This window comes from Conger conger, chromosome 10 (genome assembly GCF_963514075.1).
Source record: "Conger conger chromosome 10, fConCon1.1, whole genome shotgun sequence".
Lineage (NCBI taxonomy): Eukaryota > Metazoa > Chordata > Actinopteri > Anguilliformes > Congridae > Conger > Conger conger.
The window spans coordinates 13411205-13426700 of record NC_083769.1 but is presented as its reverse complement, the minus strand read 5'-3'; the positions used below and the strand labels follow the sequence as shown (position 1 = coordinate 13426700).

Here is a 15496-nt window from a genome sequence, read left to right as displayed (position 1 = left end):
CAGAATACTTGGAACAGACCATTTTACATTTTACAAGTATTTAATACAATATAGTATACAGTCTAATATCTCTCTTCAAAATGATAAGCAAATTTATTTCACAGCTATACACAACTTTGTTACAATCATTTTTACAGGGTTTGCACAAATTCCGCTTCCTAAATTGTTGATTGGTTCCAGGCCTAGATTACTCACAATGTGTCATCATAAAATATCAGAAAAGCTTTTTTACAAATACAATACTGAAGATGAATTAGCAAATCAAAAAATGGATATGATGCAAGCACATAGATTTTGAAAATATAGTGATATGCTATGCTAATTAAGAGATTAATGACAACAGACATTGTCCAAGAGTATCATTGCACTTCATCGAAAACAGTTTTATAAAATGAAATGTAAATGATATGTTGTGGTGAAGGAAAAGAAACATCAGCTAAATTAGATTTTTTTTTTAATCTGCTAAACTTATGTTAACTGAGAAAATGTAATGGAGAAGTAATATATTGCCTTATGGAGAAGTAACATATTATAATATATTATAAATATATGCTGTATTTATGACAGTATACTAGCAAATATATGTCATAGTATATTTATCATATTTTTGTTAAATAATGCTTGCAGTAGCATATGTATATTATTTTCAGGGTAGACTGTGGAGACAACAGTTTGACATTAAAATATCAAAAAAGGTGAATTGTTGAAAGAAACATTTTTAATATTTGTCTTTTTACATTTTTGATATCAGGCGCAATGAAAGACTTTCTTATTTCTTATTTCTCTGACATTCAATGTTTTAATGCACAGGGCTTTTTTATACAGCATAAACCCAGACCCTGTTTCATGGGACCACAGGAAAACAACAAATGGAAAAATAAAATGATAAAACTGCTTCTAGCTAAAAAAAGAAAGCAAGAAAAAGAAATTAAGAATAAATGTATACTCACACGTCACCCCCCTGCTTACTTCCCTCCACTGGCTGCCTGTCATGGCTTGCATCAAATTCAAAACATTGGTGCTAGCCTTCCAAGCAGTTAAGGGTTCTTCCCCAGCTTACCTACAAAAAATCATCAGACCCTACACCCCTGCCAGACCTCTTCGTTCAGCCTCCACAGGCCGCTTGGCACCTCCCCCTCTCCGAACCTCCACCTCACGCTCACGACTACTGTCTGTTCTGGCTCCACGGTGGTGGAATGAACTCCCCGTTGAGGTCAGAACTGTACAATCTCTCCCCACCTTCAAACACAAACTGAAGACGCACCTCTTCAAGCAGCACCTCTCCCCATCCCTCCCTACCTCCCTGTGATCCTTAATTGTTGTCTTTGTGATTTACTTTGTGTTTTGGCATTTTTAGTTGGCTAGGTAAGCAGTATTTGGATAGTTAGGTTTGGTCACTTTTGCTTTGTTGTTTGTTCATTAGTTGTTTAAAAAAATATATTTAAAAAAATATAAAAAATAAGCCCTGGTCCTTATCTTTGTTGTACGGGTAGCAATTGAAATTGTACTTCCCTCTAGGGTCTTTCTGCGCACTTAGCCCTGGTTATGGGTATGCACTTTGTTGTACGTCGCTCTGGATAAGAGAGTCTGCCAAATGCCAATAATGTAATGTAATGTAAAAATGTTTTTAATTGAAATGGGTTTTTTTTTTATCAACAATGTTACAGAACAGACAAAGTTATGTTAAATTAGTAATAATGAATAAATTGTAAATAATAAATTAATAAATATCTTATGAAAACTTGTCAGTGATGATTTTATAGCATTATTTATGATAGGTTGAATAGCCACCACAGTTATTTTTCTTGCAGTAAATCTTGAATCCAAGAATATAATGTAGGTAATATATCTTCAACATTTTATTTTTACGTAAAGGCTACAACGTTTGAAGTAGTATTCTTTTTTAGTATTAAACTACATGAGTCCCATTCCAAAGCCACGCCCCTGCTTGGTCACATGATGCTGGTTGCGTACCTGTTCATCGGGGCTTCACACACCTGTCTGACGAATGAACACGTGACGGGTGATCAGGTGAGCTGATACCGTGCGAAAATCGACACGAAGAAGGAATTGTCATTTTTGTTTTATGTGGGTTTTCCCCCTTTCACTACTGGGACTGTTTTGAGAGAAAGAGCTGAGCAGTATTGCAGTGCCTATAGGCTAGTGCACGCAGCGAATCGCAGATAAACCTTTACGACGGCCTGTCCGGAAGTCACTCAAGGAGGTAGTCGTTTTTGCGACTGGTCTCTTCAATGGGAGAGTGACAATCTCGAATAAGAGGGTACTACTAAGTGCAGCAAGCAAACTGATAAGAGCAACCATTGGCCTTCTTCCTTGTTTAACCGCGAGCAGACACCGCGATGGCGTCAGTCGGTAACTCCGGGACCGCTTCGAGCCCGATGGTTATCCTGGCTCCTAAAACCAAGACGAAGAAGAAACACTTTGTCCAGCAGAAGGTGAAGGTGTTCCGAGCCAGCGATCCAGTCTTGAGCGTCTTCATGTGGGGTGTAAATCATTCGGTATGTCGCCTAACACAACCGTCTTTAAAATATTGCACTGTACAACAGTTAGTTAGCTAGCTAGCAACTAGCAAGCCATCTAGGCTAGGCAGCAGCATATCAAACTGTATTCATTTGTAACGTTACCGAACATTATCAAGTCAAGTTATTACATTTGAAGCAACATTGTTGACCCTGTTGATTTCCTTGTAAGTTAGCGTATAGCTTTCTGCAACTGGAGAAGCATGTCATCGAATTTGCAACCACCAACGCATTCATGACGTCCTTTATTATTATTTTCAAACAACATTCCAGTGGGTGTTCGCAGTCTAGCTCGCTTAGAATCGTAGACCGAGGAACTACTGTTGCTCGCAAAGTCGTTCCTTCTTTTCGGCAGGGCTAACGTTACGCTTTCTCGAGTGAATTTTTGTTTGCTATGTGGAATCACATTAGCATTATGTGTGGTTTATCATTGGAACACGACGCGTTGTTCTGGAGTGTAGCCTGCCAGGGAGGTGAACACCGTTAGACTATTGTTATTTTCGGATCCAGAAGTGCAGTCTATCAGTTAACCTTGTAAACGTGCTTGTGATGCGGCGACTTAGCCTATCTTTTTTAGATTGACTTAATGCGCGGAACCACTAAAAGGCGAATGGCCTGGCATTAGCTAACATATCCCTTTACTCGTTTCATTCGTAGGTCGCTGACAGAAACTGGCCCACACAGAACTGGGTCAGCTTTAAGTTGCTGCATATGCAAAGTCCTTGACGGTTTGACAGCTATGTGAGAAAATAAAACATTTGGAGAACAACGTGCAATGTAAACGCAAGCCTTTTAGCTGTTAAACAAAAAGGGTTTTTGCAATTTTGGATAACTTGATTGTAAGAATTGATTTTAAAATGACAATTTTGGATTTTCTTAGCAGACTTGTTACTGAAATGAATGAACTAAGAGCCATTGGGATTAGATTGAATGCCCCACTGCACCTCACACGTCCACCAGCCTTGTACAAAATAGATAAATAAAGAAATAAAAGAACATAGTCTGCATAACTAAGGAAACATGGCAGTGGTTCTTATTTGGGTTCCCACTGGGGTCATTCCATTATTCCAAGTTTCTACTGCAAGCAAAACAAGGGCCTTAGTTTGGTGCTTTCCTCATGATCCAGCAATATTTCAGTGACGTTATTTAGTACCCCTTTCTGTGGCTGTCTGGAGGACATCGACATCAGGGGCAGCACACTTGCCTGCTATTGAGTATGCAAGTGTACACTTATATGATCAGGCTATACATTATGTAAGTGTAAGACATCTGCAAGCTGTAATGCATGGTCATGACCTGTTATGATCAGTGTTAAGTCACACTTATGACAGTGCAATGTTTGCTTTATTACATATTCTTTAAATAGTGTTACCCAATATTGTTATTTTGAAAGTGTTTAGAAGTTATGAAGTATAAGCAGACACATTCCTGTTAAATTATGCTACATTTTTGGGCTGCCATGCTCACTATTGTCCTGGATCTGTGATTCTGCCAATTTGTGTATAATGTGCGCCTACATTCAATGCTGTCTGTACCCATTGCTTGGATGTAGTCCGGCTGCAAGGTGGGCCACGCTGAAGGTGGATACATGCTGATGAGCGTATGGTTGTGACATCACAAATTCATGGAAGTCCAAACTGTGCGTTTAAATGCAGCTTCTTAATACGGACTGGATTTATTTGGGGACTGTGCGTTTTGATACTTTCACAGCATTTAATAGCACCTACAACTCTTTTATAATCCAGGTAGTGAGGGAAATGTTGTTTTTGTACAATATGGGACCTTTAACAGCCTGCTCTTTCTCGGTTTGCAGATAAATGATCTGAGCCAGGTACCTGTTCCGGTCATGCTGCTCCCTGACGACTTCAAAGCCAACACCAAGATAAAAGTCAACAATCATCTCTTTAACAAGTAAGCCACTGACACAGAAACGTTACATTACATTACATGTCATTTGGCTGACTCTTTTATCCAAAGTGACTTACAGTTGATTAGACTAAGCAGGAGACAATCTTCCCCTGGAGCAATGCAGGGTTAAGGGCCTTGCTCAAGGGCCCAACGGCTGCGCGGATCTTATTGTAGCTACACCGGGGACTGAACCACAACCCTTGCGGGTCCCAGTCATGTAGCTTAACCGCTATGCTACAGGCCGCCCCGGCTGGCTACACACTGTCCAAAACCATACAGTATCACCCAAACTGCTATGTGCTGACCAAAGATGACATAATTTCCACACCTGGCTTTCTCATCCTGGCTCCTAATCAGCCACCAGCCTTAAGTGCCAAAAAGCTGCTCTGTTCCTCTCCACCTCCTCTGATGTGTGCTGTGTGTTCGAGTACAAAATGGCTGCCATGCATCGCTCGGGTGGGCGCTGCACGATGGTGGATGAAGAGAATGTCCCCCCCAATCACTGTAAAGTGCGTTGAGTGTGAGAACCATGATACACAAATACAAGCCAGTAATGTAGAGTTTGATGAGAAAAGGTGAGTGAGTGAGTGAGTGAGTGAGTGAGTGAGTGAGTGAGTGAGTGAGTGAGTGAGTGAGTGAGTGAGTGAGTGAGTGAGTGAGTGAGTGAGTGAGTGAGTGAGTGAGTGAGTGAGTGAGTGAGTGAGTGAGTGAGTGAGTGAGTGAGTGAGTGAGTGAGTGAGTGAGTGAGTGAGTGAGTGAGTGAGTGAGTGCACCGTTATCCCATCACCGCAGGATGTGCAAGCCTGCGCTAGTGTTGGAGAACTGAGCATGCAAAAAAAGCCTGTAAAAATCCAGTTGAAGCAGGAGATTAGAATGAAGGTTTTGGACCCTGTGAAATGTAGGCCACGTACAGACGTGACGCATACAGACACACAGGATGGCTCAGCAGACAGCAGGCAGAGATAGGAGAGAGCCATTTGGCTGTCCAAGATGGAGGCATGTGGCCTTCAGTAAGGGGACACAGGGAGAGAGGCTTGCTCCTGCTGAATTTTACTGTGCGTGCGTGCGTGTGTGTGTGCATGTGTGTGCATGTGTGTGCATGTGTGTGCGTGTGTGCGTGTGTGTGTTTTATAGCGGTGTTGGCTTAGCCTGTGTAAAAGCCTGAACTCTGAAGTTTCTGTAAAGTTAAATAGGATTTCCAAAATGCCCTCTTCTCTGCAGGAACTGGGCTAAGCAGGGAAGTTCCTCTTAAGTACACAGGAAGAGAAAAATGCGTCCGACCAGTTCAGACTTTATACTTCTCCATTAATATTGACGCTTTTGGTGGTATCCAGTCTGCACACAATGTCTGCCATGATGTGTGTTTTTGCATAGAAAAAGATTTTCCATTTTAGTGGCCACGCATTTGGTGTTTGAAAGAAAGAAAGAGAGAGAGCGAGAGAGTGATAGAATGAAAGAAAGAGAAAGAAAGAAGGAAAGGTGGAGAGATTCTTTTTTTCTCCTTTCAGAGAGAACCTGCCAGGACATTTCAAGTTTAAGGAGTACTGTCCGCAAGTTTTCCGGAACCTCAGGGAGCGGTTTGGAATCGAGGACCTGGATTATCAGGTGGGTGAGCCACTGTGTGTGCATATATTATGTTATGTTGCTTCGCAACACAACACACTCCTTGCTTCTGGTGCTCAGAACACTGAATGTGGGATTAACCATTTCGGTCTCAAGACCAATATGAAGTGGCTCCGCTCAAAGGCGTTTTTTGCTTTTGTTGAAAAAATTGAGTGGGGTTCTAACAGGGGCTAAAAACACCATTAGAGCGAAAATTGATAGGTTGAAAAGGCATAAGGTTGAGAGTTTGGGGTTTTTGCAGTAGTTGCGCTTGAGTGCCATACGGGGACCACTCTTCGGACTGAAAGGGCTAAGACTCGGGCAGGCAGGACGTTGAAGGCCTCATGCTTAGTTCCCATGCCGACCTGTTCTGATTAGCGGGATTAGCGGCTGTGAGCAGCGATGGTGGTGGCGGGATTACTGCCGCTCGTATGTTAAAGCACAGCCCGGCTGTCACACTCACACCACTACATTTCCCCGAGTCGCTTTGTCGGGTCTTCGTGAACCACATTTTTGACAGACGAACCAATCGACTGTCAGAGTGGCCTATACTAGCTGCTTGGTCGCAGCTAAAAGCATTGAAACCTGAGAGTAAATGTATTGAAATAAAAGGTAACGCTTTCTGTGAACCCCTCTCCAAAAGGCTGACATAACACTTTCATACACATGACATAATAGCCATCACAAGATGGCATAGCCAATGCTGTCAGGTTATATCAAATGATATAAAACTGTCATACTTTAATTAGTAAACATCTTAGATTTTCGCGAGGGGTTGAAGTAAAGTTGGCTCCAGAATTATTGACAATAAGACCGCTTGTTAAAAAATGTGTATATCATGCACGTGTCCTATGTCAGGGTTGTCAAACTCCAGTCCTGGACGGCTGCAGTGTTTGCTGGTATTTGTGGTTTCCTTTCAATCAGCAGCCAATTAAGGCCTTGAGAACAAGGTGTCGACTCTTTAGCCAATGAAAGATCTCTCGTGCTGGCCCTCCAGGACTGGAGTTTGACACCCCTGTCCTATGTAATACACAGCCATGGAGAATAGGTCTTTTTTATTTTTTTTTATATATATATTTTTTATTTTTTAAAAATTTATTTATTTATTTATTTTTTGCCTCTTGTTTTTATATTATTTTCCATTTGATTTAGTTTTTCTACTTGAAATTTGTCATTAGAGTCTTGGTGCTTCCAGGGCAGAATTCTGGATTTTTGGTCCCGTTTTTCCGCAGGTCTCTCTCGCCCGCAGCCCCCCTATCCGTGGTGGGGAGGGGCAGGGCGAGGGGCTTCTGCTGACGTCCTACGACCGCACGCTGGTGGTGAAGCAGATCTCCAGCGAGGATGTGGAGAACATGCACAACATCCTGTCCGAGTACCATCAGGTAGGGGTCTGGCACGAGCCTCGCGTTCGGAAGGCCTGTTTATGGTCGGGCAGCGGTCGGTTGCAATGACTAGAACGATGGCCGATTTGAGGTCATAGCTATCATCGTCGTGCCGAGAACAGCCAAGAATAAAAAAAGAAAAAAAGAATACATTATAAACAAAGAGAACTGTTCTAAAACCTTTCAGCGAATTTAAATGTAAAAACTGGTTGGTTAGGTTGCCGCATTGATATTTTGAGCACCGCTCGAAGATCCTCTCCCTGCCCCCTGGGCTTTCTGGCTTAGCTATATTTTTTACTTCAACTGCACCCTGGGGGCAGATGGTTGTGTCAAAATAGTATGCTCGTGTTGTAATCTCACGCCTGCTTATTTTCTACTCAATTAGGGAATATTTATTTTTTTATTTAAAATAAAATAAAAAAATTTTAAAGCCTCTTTGGCTCCCGAAAAGACAGCTTTGGCTCCCAGCAGATTTGGTCTAGTGGTTAGTTCGATTGTCATTCATGCAGGAGACCAGGATTAAAGGCTCAGCTGTTTCTATTTTAAAAATTTATATTTTTCAACGCAGCCCTGGGGGATTGGGGTAAGGCTATCTTAACTGAAATAGGTCCATTGGAGCAACTCTCTGTTTAGAGCAGGGGTGTCAAACTGAATTCCCAGGGGGCCGCAGTGTCTGCAGGTTTTTGTGATTTAATTTCAATCAGCTGCCAATTAAGGCCTTGAGAACAAGGCATGTGGATACTTTAACCAATCAATGACTTGAATGAATCACTGGTGCCCAGAACGCACCGAAAACCAGCAGACATTGCGGCCCTCCAGGACTGGAGTTTGGTTTAGAGGGTTGGACAAGTTCAATAACATCAACCAAAAAAACATCTGTCTGCTTCTGTGGTGCTGCTGAGGACAAAAAAAAACACATCTGCTTCTTGAACATTTAACCCAGTGTCCTTGGACAGGGATAGGGACACTGTGCTGTTGGTGGTTCTGCCACTTCTCCCCTACAGCTGATTGGCCACACTGTCACTGACTGTTCCCCACAGGGCGGCTTGTGGTCTAGTGGCTAAGGTACATGACCCAGTTGGTGGTTCAAGCCCCGGTGCAGCCACAGTAACTGCACAGCTGTTGGGCCCTTCAGCAAGGCCCTTAACCCCCACATTGCTCCAGGGGGTTTGAACAAATGATTTAATTGTTAGTTTATATCGGCTGGGTTTTTAGTGAACAACAGAACTGCACCCTCCGGTGAACTTCCCGCTTAAAACAGCAAACAATCGGACTTCCCACAAACAGGCTTAGTGACACGGTGGCCACTTCTGCCTGAGCAGGGTGAGGTTGTGTCTGCTGAGTTACTGTGTCCTCTCAGGCAGGGGTTCCCAAACTCGGTCCTGTTCCAACCACAACCACAACCACAACCACAACCACAACCGCAGTCCCAGAAATAACAAGCTGTTATTTTTTATGAATTAATAAAATTTAAAAGTTATTTAAACTGCGTTGTCAGACATGGCCATGAATAGTAAAATCCCCATGTTCATATTGTGCTATATTACAAGCAATTGCATAAAAAGGCAACTTTAAAGGCAACTGATCAAACTAATGACTGAGGTGAATCAATAGGTGAATTGTGGCCACTAAAACTAACCACTTGGACGATGATAAACATTTCAAAAACGAAGCAAATGATAATGAGCCAAACCTGCATTGTGTTCATACACTTATGAAAGAAATTAAATGTGTTCAGCAACCTAATTAGGAACCCATTGTTTAACCTCAGTCTAACATTTGATCATGGCATGCATAGCTATGTCTGAGAAAATGTGGCATATGAGGGTAAATAATCCCCCTGAACATAGAAGGCAAATAAATAGTTAATAGCTTGTTAAAGTTCTGTGAGTGCAATTACGGTTGGAACAAATACCAGCATACACAGGGGGCCCCCGGACCCAGACGTGTGGAGACGGTGCTGCTAGCTCACGCTCGCTCCAGTATAAGCCGATGTTGGTGAAACCGGGCATGCTAATATGCTAACTAGTTTGTTTGCTGTTTGTTCCCTCGTTGTCTTAGATGAGTATCGATTGCATTTGTTAATCTTCACGCTGTTTGGTGAATACATTTGAATTATTTTCAAAGAATTCTGCCAGTGTAAGGATGCTGTGCAGTGCATGTCACTGAATTAAAAGAAGTGTACTTTCAAATATTGTTGTGTTATTCCAGAATTTGTGTCAGGTTTCGGTTGTCCCAGGTGGTCTTTTTGTGTAATGAAGCATCAGTTGATTCTTACTGCCTGCTGGCTTTACAATGGCTGGCATGAAAAACCCATGCCCATTAAGTGCAAATAACTCCACAGCTGTTCTCCAGCTACACTATGCCTCCTGAATTTATATGTGTGCATATTATCAGATTATTCTTCAAAAATGTACTTTTACTGATTCTCTCTCTCTCTCCTTCCTTCTCTCCCAGCACATAGTAAAGTGTCATGGCAGTACGCTCCTGCCCCAGTTCCTTGCCATGTACCGGGTGAGTGTGGAGAACGAGGACACTTACCTCCTGGTCATGAGGAACATGTTCAGCCACCGGCTCCTCGTTCACAGGAAGTACGACCTGAAGGTGAGTGTGAAAGGCACAAGATGGCCGCCAGGCTGTCCCAATTCCCCCTTCCTGCATCTCATTTGTTTTTTGTTTTTTAAATGACATTTATAGCATCAGAGACGAATACATTTGTACACACTGCCGCAGTCCTCTGGCTCTTCACTCCAGCTTTGCGTTGTTGTGACGTGAGCACACCACCAGGTGGGGCTAGCCCTTTGCCCAAGTGTTCCCTGAGCCTGAGTTTCTGGCACCAGCGTAGGTACTCGCTGAAACGTTGAGCCAAAGCCCTGGGGTGGCCAGAGAAGGCACACCAGCTGTGGGTTTCTGTGGAAACTCCAGAGAGCAGCGCCCTCAGCTTCCACCTGTTTAAATATACCAGTTTAAACACACCAGTTGAATAGGAACCTCTGCTCAACCAAACCTGAGCATTTATCATGGCTTCCCAGGCCCCATCTATGCTGTGTGTAAAACTCTGAAACCCTTTTGCTACGTGAAGCGTTACGTTCTCCCTCTTGAAATTCAAAGGTCATTTTGTAGGTTTATACATTTACTGTTTTCAAGAAAGTTACGAATTAACATCTTCTGTTGGTTGTGACCCTGATGACTTGGCATGGGCTTGTTTGGCTGACTAAGGAGAGAATAAATCAATTATTTTGCAGGGTTCCTTGGTGTCCCGGGAGGCAAGCGACAAAGAGAAGGTATGCTAGGAAATGTAGTCTTTTTATGATTTCTTTGTTGAAAAGTGGGGGAAATTCTATTTCCATTTCCTGAATTCTGTGATGAGTTTATGGCCTCTGACCCCTCTCATCTCTCCCTACACCTGACTGCCCCCTCCACACAGGTGAAGGAGCTGCCTACCTTTAAGGACGTGGACTTCAGGAACAATATGCAGAAGGTGTATGTGACTGAGGAGCAGAAGGAGAAGGTTCTGGAAAAGTTGAACAGGGATGTGGAGGTGAGGCCTGGAGGGCAGGACCTGTCTGTCTGTCTGTCATTGTGCATGGAGTATTCAGAATACACATCTGATTCTGACAATTGTTCTTGTGTTTGGATTTCTGTTTGTGTATGCGCGTGCGTGCGTGTGTGCGTGTGTGCGTGCGTGTGTGTGTGTGTGTGTGTGTGCGTGCGTGTGTGCGTGCGTGTGTGCGTGCGTGTGTGCGTGCGTGTGTGCGTGCGTGTGTGCGTGCGTGTGTGCGTGTGCGTGCATACATGTGTGCGCTCAGTTCCTGGTGAAGCTGAAGATCATGGACTACAGCCTGCTCCTGGGCATCCACGACATGGGTCGGGCTGAGCGGGAGGAGGAGGAGACGGAGGAGGCGTCCGTGGACGAGGAGGCGGAGCCTGAGAACGGCCTGGGCCCCGCCCCCCTGGTGGGCTCGTACGGGACATCCCCCGAGGGCATCGCCGGGTACCTCAACTCCTACAAGCCCCTCGGCCCGGGGGAGTTCGACCCCTACGTGGACGTGTACGCCCTCAGGAGCGCCCCCGGTGAGTGTGTTTGCTCTGTTCTCACTCTTTCACTCCCTTCGTCTCTGTCTCTGGGGCCATCGGCTCCTTCCCCTGCTCCTAGAGAGGCTCCATTTCATCTCTCCTCGCTCCCCCTAGCTTCCGTCCGCTCCACTAGTGTCCGTTCCACAGATGCACTCTGTTAAATCTCTCGTACTTCTATGCGAACTACGATAATAAACTCTTTCCCGAGAACGATGAAGGATACCGAGCAGGACATTTTTTTTTTTTTCAATAAACGAAATGTAAAACTGCTTTTAATTTTTGGTTAAAATGAAACTCTTCATTTGAACAATTATGGCTGGCCATAATTTCCTGCTGAAGAAAATTTGCCACATTGAAACCGAATCATCAGGGTTAACTCGGGAGTTTTGAATTTAACTGAATTTTAAATTAACCACACACGTTAAAGCAAGACTGTAGTTTTGTGGCCAGTGTCAAACTGAATTTTCGGTGCTGAAGATAAGGACAATATCAGTCTGCCGTCTGTAAGCGGAGTTTGGCAAATAAAGGAGCACCTTTTTGCTGTTTAGAACCAAGCTACTCAACTCCAGGTCCTGGGGGCCGTAGTGTCTGCAGGAATTTGCTCCAAACATGCACTACGTCACAAGATTTCTTCCTGAACCAAGCAGGTAAAATTAATAGTGAAATCAGATGGTGTAGTACCTGGCTGGAGCCAATACTTGCAGACACTGCAGCCCTCTGGACCTGGACTTGAGTAGCCTCGATTTAGAACGTGATGCATTTGCGACCTGCGAGATTGGCTGGTTGGGGCGAGTGGGCGGGTCTTGTGATCCCGTGTCATTTCCTGCTGTGTCACTTCCAGGCGCGCCGCAGAGGGAGGTGTACTTCATGGGCCTGATAGACGTGCTGACGCACTACGACACGAAGAAGAAGGCCGCTCACGCCGCCAAGACCGTCAAACACGGGGTGAGTCTGAGGAGGGGGAGAGGGGGGAGAGGGGGGAGAGGGAGGGGAGGAAGGGAGCTAAGGAGGGACGGAGGGAGGGGGGAGTAGAGAGGCAGTCCCATTGCAGGCCATCGCCCCAGGGCTCTAATGGCACATGGGCTCTGCTTTCTCCCTCTTCCTCAAGCTCCCCCCTTCCCCAGCTCCCTTTAACAGTGACCTGTTTCACACACGCCCAGCATTCACTCCAAAGACAACCAGGATTCAACAGAATCAAGACTGGATACTGAAAGCTTTCTTCTCCCGATTACACCTGACTAATCAGAAACAGCAGAGAAGCCAATGGTCCAATTACTTTGTATAAAAAGAGATTTAATTCCTATATGGATCATCCAATATGGATGTAATTACCCTGAAATTAAAGGTGACGGCAGTTTAACCTCGTCTTCATAATTTCATTTAAAATCCTATGTGCCGTAGTAAAGAGCCAAAGGAACAGAAATTGTACCACTGTCCAAATACTTACGGACTGCACTGTGATTGCCCTCCCAAGCAGAGATTTCCGGTGCCCCTGGCTGTTTCTGATCATCCTCTCTATGTTGCCAGGCCGGCGCTGAAATTTCGACGGTTCACCCAGAGCAGTACGCCAAAAGATTCCGTGAGTTCATCGCCAACATGTTCGCCTGATGACCTCGATCTGCGTCTGCCCGTCTGGACCGAAGGCCAACTCCACCAAGACCCCGCCCCTTTCACAGAGACCCCACCCCTTTCACAGAGACCCCGCCCCTTTAAACAAGAGCCCGCCCGTCACACTGAGGCCCCGCCCCTCACACAAGACTCCTCCCCTCACGCCGACACTCTGCCCAAGCCCCTTCCTTCTGTTTCTGGTTTTCTTGTTCTCTCCATCCTTATTCTCTCCATCCTCCTGCCTCTTTCTGCTGGGTTTTTTTTTCTGTTTTTATTTTCTGGGATGTACATTTACTTTTCCAAATTTATCCTCGAATGCAAAACAGGCAAAGGATTTTAAATTTTATCTTCAGAGTTTGGTTGTTTGTATTTATGTAACGTATTGCAGATGGGTATTTATTTTGCCGATGCTTCATAACGGTAGTGATGACACGGCACTAAGTTGAGTAACTTCAGTCTGGAATGAACCAGGTCTATAGAGGCAGGTGTTTTTTTCCACTGTGGCGGCTTAAAAGGCGTGTCTCCTCGGCCCAGACAGCCTGGATGGACAAACAGACCGAAGACTATGTGACACCGGGAATCCCGAAACCTATTACTGCTGATGAGCCAATTGCAAGGTTATTGGGCCGTACCCCAAGTATTGCCATTTTGTTTCCTCTCTAAGGGAGTGAATGGTTGCACCCACAGGCGTTTTTAGTCTACTGTCGTCATCCTTTTCATTAACTTCCAAGTGTTCTGACCGTGTGACATCATCAACATGCGACTGGCGTGCTGCAGCGATACAAGGACAAGAGCTTACGATGCGCTTTTCGCATTGTGCCTGCACCCGGCACTCATTACAATTGCACAACAGCATCATGGGATAGGTAGGGAGATTTCACTCCTACGCAGTTGTGCTTCTCACTTTGTGCTATTTTTTTTGTTTTTTTAAGATGGATTCTTCACAAATATAAGCAAATAGTTGGGCTAGTAGCATTTAACTGATATTCTTCTTTATTCTCCGCACCCGTGAACGCAGAAGATCGGTCTCCGTTATAGAATTTATCTGTCGAGTACCACGTTCCAAGTCCGTGAAGCGTGATGAGACTGCTTGATTATTGCATCACATGCGACTAGTGGTAGACGAAGCACCCAAGGATCATGCCGTATTGAGATGATCTGCACTGAGACGAGTGGCTAGAGGTAATATGCCTTATAATTGTGCTTTTTTTTTCTTTTCTTTTTTTTTTTGGCAAATCTGTTTTCGGACCAAATATATTTTACAATGATTTCTGAAACCATGTCTGTACCTCGTTTTTTTTGGAATTGTGTCCCGCAGTCTGTAGAATGGATGTCATCATGTGTTGCTCTCACCGTGTATAATTGATGATGTCATCGTTTGCTACTGCTCTCAGAGTAGAATTGATGATGTCATCATGTGCTGCACTCAGTGTAGAATTGGGAGGTGGTTGTGGGTATCCATTTGGAAGATTCTAGATCTTGGTTCTAGTATTTTAAGGGTCTCTTCAAGGAGGCTACGGTTCCCAGCTAGTGTTGGGTTTAAATTGTGTCTATTGGGGGTGAGGAGGGAGGGGGCGGTGGCATATCCTGGGACCGAGACATATTGAAGGTCTGTGTTGGATTAAAAAAATGTTTTTACATGCGTTTCCCCCTTTTCGGAATGGATTCATAAGCGATCATGCTGCAACCTCTCCTATTGATTGAGCGCAGATAAGCGTGTGTTCTCTCCACGTAATGTCACCCGTGATGCCAGAGCTCACGGCTATGGAAATTGAAGGGAAGACGGGTGTCCGTATCTTACCAACCGCTGTCTTATTGACTGAAACCAAGCGTTTCCTCCTGGATGGCTACATGCATGCTGGCGTAAGGTGAATTGGGTGGTTCTTTGTTAACTGTTGCAAACCAGCTGAGGAAAGGAAAAGTTTGATTTGTCTGAAAAATGGATTCTTTCATTTGGCAACACGTAACACTATTTTTCCACAAATTTGAGAGCCAATGATTTTTCATTTAAAAAATCAATCTGCCTTTTTATAAATATTCAAAATCATTCATGATGTTACCTCCACTTATAGTGCAATATCACGTGATATGATAACTTTGTTCCCTGAAGTACAATTTATACTAGTATGCTGTATAAACACCAGTGTTACAAATCTCTATTGTGAAGTGGTGTGTTTATACAGCATACTAGTATACTGTGAAGGGCAGTAACACCAAAGACAACTGCACACACACAAATTCTTCAAAACTAACATGCAGCCCTTTAAGCGAACTCACAAGAAGACGTGGAAATGTAATATATTCACCATTATTATTATTATTTTTTATCCAAAAGCTATACTCCATGAGAATTGGGACACAAAATTCACAGTTTGTTAC

The 15496-nt window shown here is 44.0% G+C and overlaps 1 protein-coding gene across 1 annotated transcript; it reads left to right on the top strand.

Moving 5' to 3' along the window:
* Nucleotides 1-1985: 1985 nt before the first annotated feature.
* LOC133138390 (phosphatidylinositol 5-phosphate 4-kinase type-2 gamma) lies at nt 1986-14394 on the top strand. Its single transcript, XM_061257103.1, has 10 exons — nt 1986-2519; nt 4354-4451; nt 5957-6053; nt 7283-7432; nt 9890-10036; nt 10678-10716; nt 10860-10973; nt 11242-11506; nt 12351-12454; nt 13037-14394. Exons 1-10 carry the CDS (start codon nt 2361-2363, stop codon nt 13115-13117), a joined length of 1254 nt encoding a protein of 417 aa, XP_061113087.1. The 5' UTR covers nt 1986-2360; the 3' UTR covers nt 13118-14394.
* Nucleotides 14395-15496: the final 1102 nt, after the last annotated feature.

Excerpts from the sequence above, each read along its gene's own strand:
- LOC133138390 (XM_061257103.1), top strand. The coding sequence starts at position 2,361 with ATGGCGTCAGTCGGTAACTCCGGGACCGCTTCGAGCCCGATGGTTATC. Across the intron at positions 2,520-4,353 it reads TGTGGGGTGTAAATCATTCG|ATAAATGATCTGAGCCAGGT; the intron begins GTATGTCGCCTA and ends CTCGGTTTGCAG. Across the intron at positions 7,433-9,889 it reads TCCTGTCCGAGTACCATCAG|CACATAGTAAAGTGTCATGG; the intron begins GTAGGGGTCTGG and ends CTTCTCTCCCAG.